At 34.7% G+C, this 14,954-nt stretch overlaps 2 protein-coding genes across 2 annotated transcripts; one reads left to right on the plus strand and one right to left on the minus strand.

Annotated features, from left to right (window-relative positions):
• The first annotated feature begins 5,041 nt into the window (after positions 1-5,041).
• LOC149419921 (protein DPCD) lies at positions 5,042-8,676 on the plus strand. Its single transcript, XM_089637090.1, has 3 exons — positions 5,042-5,465; positions 5,854-6,090; positions 7,513-8,676. The coding sequence occupies exons 1-3, from the start codon at positions 5,094-5,096 to the stop codon at positions 7,615-7,617; spliced, it is 714 nt and encodes a 237-aa protein (XP_089493216.1). The 5' UTR covers positions 5,042-5,093; the 3' UTR covers positions 7,618-8,676.
• A 972-nt stretch (positions 8,677-9,648) lies between these two features.
• Positions 9,649-13,239, minus strand: LOC149419922 (testis-expressed protein 10 homolog). The gene is made up of 2 exons (XM_089637091.1): positions 12,719-13,239; positions 9,649-11,277 (listed from the first exon to the last, which is right to left on the minus strand). Exons 1-2 carry the CDS (start codon positions 13,103-13,105, stop codon positions 9,664-9,666), a joined length of 2,001 nt encoding a protein of 666 aa, XP_089493217.1. The 5' UTR covers positions 13,106-13,239; the 3' UTR covers positions 9,649-9,663.
• Positions 13,240-14,954: the final 1,715 nt, after the last annotated feature.

Consider the following 14,954-nt stretch of genomic DNA (forward strand, 5'->3'; position numbering starts at 1 on the left):
GTCAGTATGGCCCTGCGAAAATTAAAAAGAAACATTAATTTAACGCAATTCATATATCTGCTCGTTGTCGGGTTTTAGTCCGAGAACCCTCGGCCCGCAGTAACTGCTCTATGTTATTGTTCTACTATTTACTACTACTTTATCACTAAGCTCGTCAAATAATATTGGTTTCATTTCATTGTTCTCTCCAATATTTTTATTTCCACATTTTAAAACTAAACTAAGTAAGTTTTTCTGCCTTACCACTAGTTTCGTGATACCGTGACTAAAAGGTTCGAATTCATTACTACGGGAAAAACATTCTTAGCCAGCAGCACCTGTTGAAATACACGGAAAACTTTTATGTAATTTAGTAATAAAAGTAATCGCCTACCTTGTGAATCGAGGATGGCTGCGAACTGCGAAACGGATAAAAATTATTCACTCACTTCACTGGGTTTCCACAACAAAGAAGCTTCCGTACGAAAAGCATAGATGGTGGCTTTTCAAAGCATTTAATGATCAAATTATTTATTTCGATGGACTATAGACAATTATTTTTATTTACTAAATTTGAAAACAGAACAACACCAAAAACACAAAAAAATAAACACATCGGTTTATTCGAATCTAACAAAACACTTCGAAATAAATTTGTATAATTGTAAGAAAATACATCGATTTTTTTAATGACAACACTTATTACACGTGCAACAAGGGTAGGGATCAGCAGCTGCTATTATGGTATAGTAGTATTATAATGATGTAATTTATGAAATTATGGTACATAATAATAAAAACACGCAGTAATATAGTAAACCTAATATTTTAACCGAGATGATATATTTATAATATTATATTTAACAAGTGAAAATCAGAAATATTAGATAAAATTGACCGCAATAGTAGATTTTTAGTATTATTAAATTCCTAATAATACTAAAAAACCACATGAACACTTCAAACAAATCACTCAAAAATGAGTTCAAATTTCCTTATTCTATAAACACTAGTTTCACGATTTTTTTTAATACCAACTAATGAAAAATTTAATCGGGTGTTTTAGATAAATCTGTTTCCCGGCAAGAATTGCAATTATTATACCTGTATTTTGCATTTCTCTTCGTAATACACTTGCATTTAATTTCCATTCAACCGCTTCAATTTACTTACATTAAAACTCATATTATTTTGCGCACGAATTATTATGACATCATCGCTCAACATTGACTCAAATCGATCAAATTTATTAAAATTAATTTATGCAAACAAACTTAACTATCGAATTAAACTAATTTCGGGAGGTACACCATTTTCACTAATATTACAGGAAAATAAACTTTTCATTTCACCCCAACTTTTCACTTTTTTTACATTGCTCTTGAAGCCGCACTTCCTAAATTCACATGATAAACTTCTGAATTTAAAATTTTAAAAACTTTTTTAAGACCTTTTCTGTCCAGTTTTCGGTCATCGCTACCGAAGTACGGAGTGTTAAAGGAAAAAGGTTCATAATTAATGTATACAAAAAAATTCTTATCGATGAAGTAACTGATTAAAGCGAGATGACGCATAGTTTATTCAATCAATACCCATTTACATTTGCTAAAAATAGAAATGATGTAAACCCTACGCACCTACTAGAGTTATCAAGTTTAAATTTAACTGATTTTCTTGTTTTTGGCGGTTTCGTATTTCTATCTCGACCAAAAACAATAAAATTCAGTATTTAATTTCTTAAAATACGAAAATTAATTTAATATTACCATAAAACGTACATAATATTATTGTTGATGCTCATGAGATCCGTAGGTATATGTATTAAGAATAAATAAAGAATGTTAGACGGTGCCTCCGAGATACAGGGTCGTCTCCCGGATACCTTAATACCCGAGTATCTTACCTCAGCACTCTGGGCTCTGGTGGAGTGGACCCAGGCCAAGGGCTGTGCAGGCGCCGTTAGAGCAGTCCGCTCCGGGCGCCGACTTTCCACGGCGCCAAGGAGCCGAGGAACCAAGGTTCTGATAATATCTAACACCTAATAAAGAGCCTTTGGCTCCGTTTGGCTCAGGGCCAGCTGTGAGTGGACCTTGCATTTCCCTAAAAAATCATCTTCCCTCGTGGGATCTTTAGGTTACTAAGAGAGAGTGAGAGGAGAGCTGAAGCTACCTCCGTGCATTCTTCCCTCGTGGGACCTTTAGGGAACCAAGTGAGAGTTGAGAGGAGAGCTGAGGCCATCAGCGTATACTCTTCCTTCGTGGGGCCCTCAGGAAACCAAGGATTAGTGAAGCGAAGAGCTGAGGCCACCTTTTTTATGTAAAACCGCACAAGGGTCCCAACTGCTCCCAACCATTTGGAGGCAGTGAGTCTATGGCATCCCCAATCGAGGGTATGAAGGTAGTGGGGAGGGAAAGGAGATAGGACGGGGGAGGAGATTGGGGAGAGGATGGTGGGGAAGTATCGGCATATTCAGATCTGGTCACCAAGCATGGCTAAAGCTATTTAAAGCAACGTTTTAATTCTGAATGATGGTCTTGATACTGAGAGTATCGTCCACTCTGGAACGTGCCGCAAATATACCTTATATATTAAATGATTAAATTAGGAAATAACACAAATCAATCAAATAGAATTGACAAGCGCACGCCGGGATTTGAGGCCGTCAGTGCACTTCTGCGTAGAGAGAGTGGATGGGAGAGCCGAGGCCAACTCCGTGCACTCTTCCCTCGTGGGGCCTTCAGGGAAGCAAGGGAGAGTAGAGAGGAGAGCTGAGGCGTCCTCCGTTAAGTTTCCAAGTGGTGTCTTCAAGGAACCTAAACAAAGAGGGACATACTATGGGAAATCCCTTAACGATTCTTCAGTGGATCCATTCGCGGGGAAACAGACACCCTCACGGGACATGGAAATAAATTCAAAGGAATGAGGTATAATGGGAAATAGCACAATGGACCCATGGCCTGATAGCTCATTGTAAATATCCGTACACCGTCTACGCTAAATAAATAAGGCCACTTAATTATTTATGGCAATATATTTTACTACAAACGATGTTTTTTTTGCGACTATCCCTTTGTTATAGATTTTATTTAACCTTTTTTATCATATTTATTTAATTTTGTGAGTATTCTCAAGCTTTTTTCTTTGCTTATGCATTATTATCAGGATTTTTGGCGACGAAATAATCAAATTGCATGAAAATATTAATATAATTAAGTAAGTAGTTATTAAAAATGGTTGGATTAGCGGTTGAGCGATTAATGGTTGGAAAACCCTGAATTATGCCATTCTTAGGATCCGAAGGGTTTTCTTATATCCTAATAATAAAATATCCTTTGCCATTGCCATTAGATATTTAAAGTAATTGAATAAGCGCTGTTCTGTTTTAACTCGGAGCATTTGATCTGTCTGTAAATTTGTTTGTTACGTTCCGGTTCCGGTTCAAGATGGTGGTCTTGTTGGATTCTACCTTTTTATTCTGCCATAGTTTATATGATCGTGGTTCCTACTACGGGCTGTCAAATCGATCAATATTATAGTACCTTTAAAGAATTGTCATTGATATGTTAACATTTCTTTGGGCAAATGGGCAAATTGTATAAATCTTAATTAAAAATAATTTTAAAAAATGTTACGTAAAATATCTATGGCTTATAATACTTAAGTAGGTATTTAAGTACCTGCTTAAAAATCTTATGATTTTGAGACAATTTTGGTTTTGATTTATTAATTTATTTAGAGAGAATTAGAAACATACCATTTGGACGCTTGGTCAACATCAATACGTAAACTTACTAAGTTACATTAATAATAACACTTTACTAATTTAATTATCATGGGGACCATTCTCGACTATCCAGAATGTTGTTTCAGCTCAAGACAGAAAATTTTGGTGCCAGTCTAAATGATGTTGTCAGTCCTTTACGGAAATAAACTTGAAGAATTTTATCATTTAATATGTCAAAATCAAGGACCAAAACCTTGTTCAGGCCTTGACTTTAATATTATCTCTAATGTATAATAATTATATTATAATAATCCTTAACCTTTACATCCTGAAGAAGAGTTTGGTTTTGAAACATATTGATATTATTTTTATAAATAGTGGTGTAAACAAAGTTGATTATTTTCATTTAATACTAGCTGAAGTTCCCGGAGTTTTTTCAAAATCAAATGTAGACACAATTTTGTTTTTATTTTGAAGGTAAAGTGTACAAAATTTCAACAAAAATTATCGAAAATTTGCTTTAAGGGGTGGGAAAAGGTGATTGGATAGTTTATCAAAAATTCATATAGACGTTGGTTGACCTTGCTCTTAATTTGAAGATCAAGTGTGCAAAATTTCATCACTCTTGGAATAAAACTGTTCCTTATAAATTTGTTTAAAAATCAGATCCACGACGCCCGCCCGGTGTCCGCCACACTATTTTTCCATAAATTAAATAAACATGTGTATGTACTGTTTATTTTCTATAACTCCCTTCATTTCCCTTATCGTGTTAATTTTTGGAATTATTGGACAATATTCCATTCCAAAAGAGGATGCCTGGACAGCTGGCGAAGTTTTGAATTTTATACAAAACTACAGTTTTATTCCGAGTATGGTGAAATTTTCCATAAATGATCTTCAAAACAAGAGAATGGTTACTGTCTACATGAACTTTTGAAAAACTCTGCGAAAAGCCCGCACAACGATGGGGACTTTAGCTAGTTAATATACCTATAAGTAAACTAAAATAACAATATTTTTTGGAGCGGATTTTATTTTTTTATCAGAATGACGTTAGTTATACTTTTACACTGGAATCACCCAGACCGAAGGGAAAAAATATGTCTTTTTTTAGATTTTTGCTTTTGTATTTATTTGTGCACAAGTTATTTTTAATTATTAGCATTTATATTTTTTTTACTCAAGATTTATGAAAAACCAAAGCCTGGTAGCTTTGCGTGGAATTAAATGTTCAGTTCTACCCCGCTTTTAGTGTGCACCACAAATATTTACCACCTTACAATCTTTAAAAAACATTATATTTCAAGTTGACAGTTCTAAAGTGGTAAATAAATTGTGAATTTGAAAATTGGAAAGTTAGGTTACCTTGGCAATAATAATAAACAAAATGAAACGAAAAAATAAAAATAATAGTTGTTTGATCGAAGAAATCAATACTGAGGAAGCGTCAGAGGTCCAAGAAACGAGTGATCCGAAAATAACTAAAATGCCTTCGCCGAAAGAATGGTTAACCCGCTTACAAAGTGCTGATAAAACTTCTCAGATACAGAATAAAATTCAGAAAGTGCATTATAAGTTTAGTGACAACACAGAAATGGTTGAGGAATATAATATTGATACTTCTGTAGTGTTGAGACGGGCGTGGAAGAAGCCGGGGAAGCTTGGAGAAGATAAAAAATGGGATATTGAAATTGGGGAACCCGAACCAGCTGCGTTGAACCCATTGGATAATGAAATCATACGTGAAAGTAATGACCAGGTCTGCACCTTTTCAAATCAGCCCACTTAATTCAATGGACACAACATTTTGTGTTTAAAACATTGAATATACTTTCTTTAGTTTGTTTCAACCTAATGATTTTAGCTTGTCAAAACAGTTTTCTGAAATAAACACGCTAACAAAATTTGTTATTTTAAAATATATTCCGCTCTATGACAGCAAAAAACAACATACACATTAACAACCTTAACACAATGTAAAAAAAGAGACTGAAGACGGAATCAGACATGTACGCCTAATGACGCCTCTAACTGCACAAATAAGTGTAAGCCAACCATTCAGACTAGCGCAAATGCACTCCATGCTAGTTCTTCACGAAGGTAATACAAAATGTAAATACCAAATAACCTCTTTATTTATGTTTCAGCCAATCCTGATGAGAAGGAATACTCGAATCAATCTGGAATGGAGAATAAGAAACCTTCCATATCCCATTGAGACATATTCGGTAGCTGCAAATGCTGAGGAAAGATGCATAATCGTCAGGACAACAAATAACAAGTATTTCAAACGATTGGAGATTCCGGAATTAGACAGAATTGGCCTAACCCCGGCGCAAGCCAATGTGGAATACACTCACAAGTTTAACACACTCATTATAACAGTAAGTTTTTATTTAGCTACTAGTACTTACAGATTGGAATACTTATCTAACACGGTCAAAAGCGATAATATTTATTTAATCCGTAGATGTGCGAAATATCTGCTGTAGCAATGACAGACCCCACTTGCGAAATTCTTTTTTCTGAAATTTTTTGACTAATGAACAAAATAAAGACATATGGTATCTTTTTTTTGCTTTGAACTTTATCATTTATTTATTGTTTCTTTACATTGTATCTTCTTTTACGTTAGAATTTTTAACCTCACTAGGACAAGTCTGTGTTGGGGTTAATAATTTTACAAAATAAAAAAAGCACAAAGATTATATATTAACCCATCGGCATACTAATTTTTATTTGTGACATTTGTACATACTTGAGAAGGATTATTAGTGTGCAGTATTGCACCCCATATTTCCCCAATTAAACACTTTTTATGCTTTTATATAGATTATAATTTTATTGTGAACTATCTAAGTATGTGGGAAAAGTTTTAGTCGCCCTAGTGGGGCGGGCAATATGCCGATGCGAAAAAAGTGCAGACCCCAATCTTGGCGGCAGGTATACCGATGGGTTAAGAGAACAATATTGTTACATTAACGTTTCTAAGAATTGGATACCTTTCTGGTACCTATTAATCTAATTCCAGCCAATTCATTACAGTATAATGTAGGTAGTAAACATGCAATAGCGGATATTACACAACCAGTTCAGCGATTGTACAGCGTGCCATTCCAGGCCACCTCGCAGAAAAGTAAAGTCTGAAAGTAAGGTATTGGTATCCCGCGCAGTCTGTTTGGAAACATTTCTGTGCGGCGGCCTGGAGAAGCGCATGGTACCGTTGCTCAGAAATGCACGTGTAATTAACGTTTTTAAGAACTAAAAACTTAAAAATATTATTGAATTTCAATTATTTTAAACTAGCTGAAGTCCCGGAGTTGCCCAGGATTTACGCAGAGTTTTTTAGACTTAAACAGTGGCCTTCCTCTTGTTCTGAAGGTTGAGTGTGCAAAATTTCATCAATCTAGGTATAAAACTGTAGATTTTTATAAACATCAAACAAACACCGCCCACTCGGTGTCTGCCACACCTCTGCCCGCCGCAGACATTCTTCTTTGTATAGATAGATTGTAAAAAAATTTACTGGAGTTCTAAAAATTTAACATATAAACAGTAAATAATGTGACATTATGCCTTATTTTTTTAAGTTATTTGGATGCATCAATATTTTATAGCTCAGAATGTCGTGAGCTGAAAATAATTGCACTGACCTAGAAATTCTGGATAGAAAACGCTTTTCAGATGTCTCACCATTTAAGAGTTTTTATGCAGGATCGATTAACACAAGTATTTTCTGCAATTCGGATTCCTACAGTTAGTTTCGTCTCAAGTAACAAATTCACTTTTTTTTCTTTATTTTTCAGTATAAGAAGCCCAAGGAGTTGTTGGATTTGGAAAAGGCGTGGATGTCCGAATTGAAGACTATTAAAACTACGAAAGATGGATTTGCAGACTGCAATCCGAGTTAATTAATTCGAAACATCTACAAGCAATTATGTACCTATAATAAAGTCTATTTTTGTGATACAAACAATATTACATATTTTATATTAAGTTCAAAGAAAGAAAAGAATGCCACTACTATAATATTTCTGAAAACCTGTAATAAAATATGGCCTGAAAAATAAGTTTTTGCACCGAGTATGAATAAATATTCTACATGCCTACGCCAATAACCTAATTTAAGTCTTTGGTACCAGACAAAAACAATTGCTGTTTAGTGAAGGTGGTAAAATTGGATGAGTTCTAAAGAAGACAAGCATTATTAACTTTAAAACTTTGTATCTTTTTATAATGTTTCCGGTGCTAGACCCTATTTTATTACAGGTAGGTACATATTCATATTTATTATCTTTACTGAAAGAAAAAGTATTGATGGCAAAATAATATCATATGCACCACTAAATTTATTTATTTATCTTTTTTTTAAGAACTATCATTTATTTGTATTCTTATTTTTCAGTAGTCTAAAATCACCTTGTGCAATATAATGTACTGCAAAAAGTCAAATCAATTACAATTCATACCTATTACCTATCCATGAAATCAATGATTAATAAGTCAACCTTAAGGGGGTGACAGATTACGCTATAAGTTAAAAGCGATTTATATAACTCCATATTGCTCGCCATACAAATCTGTCACACCTAAAAAGATGTATCATAAGTGTGGGCGTGACGACAATATGCGCTGTGATCTGCTAGCCAGGTTATATTTGAAAATTATGCGAACCCCTCTCCTACCTATGGCAAAAGGGGTTAGAAGACGTAATTTACTCAGCTGTTATCTGTCAAAGTGACAGATCCCATACAAAGAAATGATATTCGACGGCAGTTCACCAATTGATCTGTTCCCCTCTCCTGAGTAAGATTATAGCATAGTCTGTCACCCCAACATATAATATGTATATTCCACGCCCAAATTATGCGCACATAATATAGAGTAATGTGTCTAAAACTTTAAACCGCGGCAGCTGGTGACTATTTTCGAACATGAAGAGCTTATTTTTTAGAGAAAAAAGATTCATATTGTAGCCAAAAATATTAAAACTAATTCTATTGTCTGAAATTTTTTAGCAATCCACATTTGAAACAAATGTAACAATAATTATCTTTGTAACTAAATACAGGTGTGCTAAATAACAATATTTTAAACATTGTTTTATTTTTTTAAATTGTCCTCAAATGCAATTTTTATATATCATGCATGGGGCATTCTACTTCAGATGTAAAAAATAATAATAAAGTAGTACCAGAAAGATATTGTATGTGTCGTCATCGTTCTAGTATCTTCTGTCTTTTCGTTTTCATACCAGATGTGTGAGAAAGAAGAGGACGATTGTCAATGAAGTATGTACGACCTCTTTGGTAATATTTACAGAGATGTTTTACAGAAGCTTATACCATCACTTACTTTTCCTTTTCTATTTATTTACTTGAAGTCCCCAACTTTGCCTCGAGTTTTACGTGGGGTTTTTTGGAATCTAATGTATACAGTGACCTTCCTCTTCTTTTGATGGTCAAGTGTGCGAAATTTCATCAATCTCTGAATAAAACTGTAGACTTGTATAAAAATCTAAGAAACGCCGCCCACCCGCCGCAGACACTCATATTTGCATAATTAGAAGTTTATAAAGTGTTGAGCTGTGTTACGTTTCCTTCTTTTTAACCCAGAAATTGGAAAGCCAAAGTATTTCCATTATACAGGACAGACGGACACTGCAAGGCTGTCTAAATCAGAATCATGAAAAAGTATCATAACTCGGCTCAAAAATCTAAAAAAACAAATACATATATGTAGATCATTAACCTTAAATCATTATAATATTATTTTTGTAAATGACTTATTCTCATGTCAAGTAGAACTTAGATAGTGTGAATAATAATGGTTCTAGCCATCCATTCTATAAAAAATACAAAGATGCTTTGTTGTTATTCAATAAATATCTGCGAAATGAAACTAAACTTAGATTTGTTTTATATATTTCTTATATAGGAAGACACATTAGAATCATATTAATTTTTAAATAATCCATTTAAGCTCATCTCCAAAATGTCAACCAGGTAGCGTCTCGCTTCCCCTTCATAAACTCCCGACTCCAACTGATCTTGCAAAACATTTAAAGAATCCGCATCCCACGGTTTTATCCAGAAAAGCAAGCCTATGAGTTTCATCCTCGCAATCTTCTCATTGGGTATTTCAATAATCTTTATGTTTGGCAAATTTCTTATCAACAAAACTATTTTGTTCTTGATGCTATCATTGAAAAGTTTATTATTCTGTATGGCCAGTCTGTTTATGATATTGAATGATTCCAGAGAAATGCTTTCAGATCCACAGATGACATTTGGTAGTTCACAAAGCCAAGCCTGGAAATTTGAATTTGCCTGTAAATGGGATAAGTTATCATCTAAAAGAATACTGCACAATAGCGAGAAGAGATGCTGCTTAAATGACTGCTGCATTTCCCCCTTCCAATACAATGTGATTAATGCATTTAGAAGCGAATCCATTTGCTTGGATTTGGTCCATCCGTCAGCCTTTAAAATGCTTTGTAAGACCTCTAACAACTTTGCCTGGCAAACTGTATTTCTCTTGGAAATGCGTCCTACCGCCCATTCTAAATAGGAAAATACTTTCTCACTTTCAGAATAACTGTGCGCTTTTGAAATAAGGTTGTTATTCATGATAACAAAAACGTGGCAAATAATCAAGTTCTCTTCTAAACACTTTTCATCAGTGACCTTTTCAATTAGATTGATCAGGGGTTTTTCTCCTTTTTTCTTTTTTTTCAGTGCACTTTGAATGTAAGGAAATGAGTTTGAAATGTATTGAGCGAAATCCTTGTGGTACTTGTTGATGAACCAGTGGGTCAACTGGGAGTTTCTTTGCTCCGCCTCCACCAGTTTGCCGAGACTCCACAGAAGATAGAATATCTGCAGGATATACCTCAGTATAAGAATACCTTCCTCTGAGACAACAGATTCTACTTTCTTAGAGTCCTGATTAGTCGCAGGCCTGACTTCCAACCAAGTCTCAAACAATAGTGGAATCAAGACTTCGATATAGGCTTGCAACTTCTCTCCTTCGTTATCACAACTAGAATAAATATTCTTATCTTTTGAGAAACAAGCCAGCTTGGTTAGCGTTAGGCCCCTATAAACAGGGAAGTATTTCAATTTATTTGCATCATAAGAAAGCGCATAATCATTACTCCTTCGAATTGATATTTCATTCCGTTGGAATTGATCTTTTTTATTGTTTCTTATGTTTGACAAGGTTTGTAGAAGCTGGTGCAGTCTCGACAATACTTTGATTCTCCACTTGATGCTGGTCATTTTACTTCCCAAGTTTACCATGAGAGTGCGTCCAGGTTTGGAGTCCACCCTCAGCTTGGAAATCATGTCCAGGAAGCTGGGTAAGATCTTGTGAACATTGATTCCCATCAAGTCAGGTGCGCAGAGCAGCAAGATGTCAAAGTAAAGAAGGGAGTCTTCGTGTATGCGGGTGTCGATGTGGGTCATGGCACAGCGTAGGTAGGAGCATAACGCATCGAAGAATGGGGCAATCCTCTCCAGTGACAAGGGAGATAGAATCATGTGGAGAACTTTATAAGCTTCTCGACGAACCTAGAAATAAACAAAATAATAAGTGAATCTGTGTGGTCACACGGAATAAATTCTCATTTCAAGTCTGTTATTTTCGTATTCTCTCTAATGAATGAAATACACTGCCTGACATTGAATTCTCTATTCCATTTGATTTCGAAGTTGTACTGAGAAACCGAATTTCTCGATTCGAAATTTATGCAAAGAATGGTCAGATTTTAGAAACATGCTCACATTGCATTTCTTATGTTCTTCTTTATTCTATGATAATCTCCATTAGTTTAATTATTTTTTTAAAAACAGTTAAGACTACACTGGAATGCGCTGGGTGAAAAAGTCGCAGAGCTCAAAAGTCGCTAGCGCATTGTTGAAGCTGCTACAGCATCACTGACGCTGTAGATGCTGTGCTCTACTCTACCAAATGTGGCTTGCCATAATTATATTAAATTCAACAGACCACTGTCAACCAGTTTCTGAAGAATCTTTCCTGCGTAAGCATAAAAATTAAATTAGCAAATCTATATAAATAAAAATGTAAATATTCACTTGTTCCATAAACCAGCTAATATTCAAATTACTAAATTGAGCAGGTACTCGTACATACTAACACACTTCCGGCGGAAGGGTTGTTCTACCTTTACACCAGCCCTACTTGAATGGCGGAAAAGGCATTGCTGTCAAATAATTTTATATCAATCTCTTTATTAGGGTCCCAACTATCTACCTATTTATCTATATAAATAAAAATGTTAATATTTACTTGTTCAAAATCTTAAATCTCCAAAAGTACTTTACCGATTGCTTTGAAATTTTGACCCAAAGATGCATTCGATTTTATCTGTTGGACGTAAAAGCAATACGCGCCATTGTTTCTCTATCTGTCCAGACAGACTGAGCCACAGCAATGAGTGGCACGGTAAAGCTAGTCTATAGTCTGTCTGGACAGATAGAGAAACAATACGCGCCATTGTTTCTCTATCTGTCCAGACAGACTGAACCACAGCAATGAGTGGCACGGTAAAGCTAGTCTATAGTCTGTCTGGACAGATAGAGAAACAATACGCGCCATTGTTTCTCTATCTGTCCAGACAGACTGAGCCACAGCAATGAATGGCGCGGTAAAGCTATTCTATAGAAATAAAAATGTTAATCTTCGTTTGTTCAAAATATTAAATCTCCGAAAGTTCTTCACCAATCACTTTAAAATTTTGACACAAAGTTGCATTTGAATACGCATGTGTTTTTTATATACCTATATTATATAGGTGTCAACTGTGACAGGTAAAATGTTCTTTTGAAAAACAACGCCATCTGTTGTATGTAAAAGTTAACCAAATATTTGTTTTATTTTTTTTAACATTGCTATTTCAAACAAAATCCATTTTCTCGAATGGGACCCTTGTTTTCGCCCGCTTGAAGTGTGTTAAAATAACGATTAACGTGAATTATAAGTCCAACTTACATTCTTTTCTTTGTCCAAAACTAAAGGTGCTACGCCTTTTAACAGCTGTCCCAGATTGTTCGTGAGCGTCAGATTTCCAATAGCTGTGATCAAGTCTTTCAAGCCATTTAATGCGTCAACTCTCGCATTCGTGTTGAAATGTTCCAGGCGGGACAGCAGCTCCTTGATGTTCAGCTTAGTTTTACTGAGAGGCTGATCATTGTTTACCAAATTTCTAACTTGTTCTCTTATAACAATTTTCTTCACTTTAAATGCCGTTTTCGTGACATTAGTTCCTTTCGGCAAATCTTTCTTTCCTTTCGGCGCATCTTTCTTTCCCTTCAATTTAACTTTGGTTTTTTCGGCTTTCACAAACCGCTGATGGCGGGAAGCAATACCGCGTCCCATTTTTGAACAAAATGAAACAAGTTTTTAAGTAAAATTGTACACAAAGGCACTTGGAGAGAACCTACAAACAATTCACAAACTTCAAGTTTGACAATAAAACACACGTGTAGATTGTTCTGTCATTTAGCACAGAATTTATCTTCTTCTATGGAAAAATCTAAGGCAAAAATAGAAGAGAGAAAAAATACACTTGAAAATCTATGACTTTACAAAAGCTATAGATTGTAGCTTTGACTCCGGTGAGAATGGTTTATTTATAACATAGTGACAGCGCGAGTGGTTTGTTCAGGTTTGTTTATGGTTCCTGCTTCCTTATAAATTTTTTTTTTTCATTTAAAATTGTGGGCATCACTTTATAAATTAGATTTCATCACCATATCATGCCGTGAGTGGTTTATTTGTGATCATGCCACCTACAGGAAAAAAGCAATATGCAGTGGAACCTCTCATAACGAGCTTAATTCGTTCCAGAATCTTACTTGTTATGTGAAACACTCGGTGGTAAGTGGTTTATTTATGACTCGGTGACACAATACCCTGATAACGTAGATTTTCCCCAACGCTCACATTTTTTTTATTTCTAATGAACGTATTACTAAAATCTTAAATGTTTCTAGAGGGATTCCTAGGGATGCAAGTTATTTATATTTAAGATAAATAAAAACAGGACCAAATATCTTATGTAAAACGGTTTTTAAATTATATCATTCGTTTTTCAACTATAAAATGAGCGGAAAGCACCAGATTTTATTTTTCTAGACGACGAATTAGTAACTTCCCAAGAAATCCCTCTGGAAACATTAGAGATTTTATTTATGTATTTTTTTTTATTTTTTTTTTTATTCTAGATAAAAGAAAATTACATTTTTCACTTATTTAACTAGAAATAACATATATATTACACATAAATATATTACACACTGATATTATTCACTTTCATTGTTTTGTTGATTGAGCATAAAACTGAGCAATTTTTTTTTAAATGTACCTATACTTTTTTCATTTTTAATTTCGTCTGGGAGGCAATTGTATATGTTGCTTCCCTCGTAACCAAGAATAAGAATTAATTAAAATATACCACTCGGAAAGATCCAATTTCTAGCCCGCTAAAGAAAACTCGTCCGTACGTTACTTCAATACTCTGCGGAGTACGTAATTGTATTTGTGTGCACGTCGGCAGGGACTTACTCCATATTGTTTAGTCGCCAGAGTGGTTTATTTATGCGCTCAAGATTTGACCGGTGAGGTTGTTTGTTTCTCGGCCCGACTATTTAGGCTTCAGTGATTTCTTTTACGTATTTTTTTTATTTAATCAAACGATTACAGTGAAACCTCTATCTATCGTTCCTCGAATAATCGTTTTCCCGTATGTATCATTTATTTCTTCTAGTCCGAATTCATTTCATACAAAAATAGATCGCATCGATCGTTTTTATGTCCACCATTTTCCCGCATTCATCGTAGGAATTACGTCGCGTATTTGACATATTTTGTCTGTGTTGAAACGGCGCCAGACGGCACTCGTTACGATGCGCGAAACTTTTCATAGAGAAAGAGAAAGAATAACAGTTTGTCGCCGCTGTACCGGACAGCAGGCGGATGGACATAATCATTAAAATAATTAAGGAAATGAATATTTACTGTTATCACGCATTTAACGACGCCGAATCCTTTTTGAAGCTTATCACCGGACACGTATCATGTTTCAAATGGGATTTAACCGTAGTAATTAAAATTTAGTTATTTTTTTATTGGTTCCTTAATGCTCTCATGCATCCTGTTTAGAGATAAGAATATTTGATGTACATTAACACGTGTTCAATTCGAACTCAATAAATATGCAAACAAC

The sequence above is a fragment of the Hesperophylax consimilis genome, chromosome 11 (assembly GCF_061612785.1).
Source record: "Hesperophylax consimilis isolate HC1 chromosome 11, BYU_Hcon_1.0, whole genome shotgun sequence".
Classification (NCBI taxonomy): Eukaryota; Metazoa; Arthropoda; class Insecta; order Trichoptera; family Limnephilidae; genus Hesperophylax; species Hesperophylax consimilis.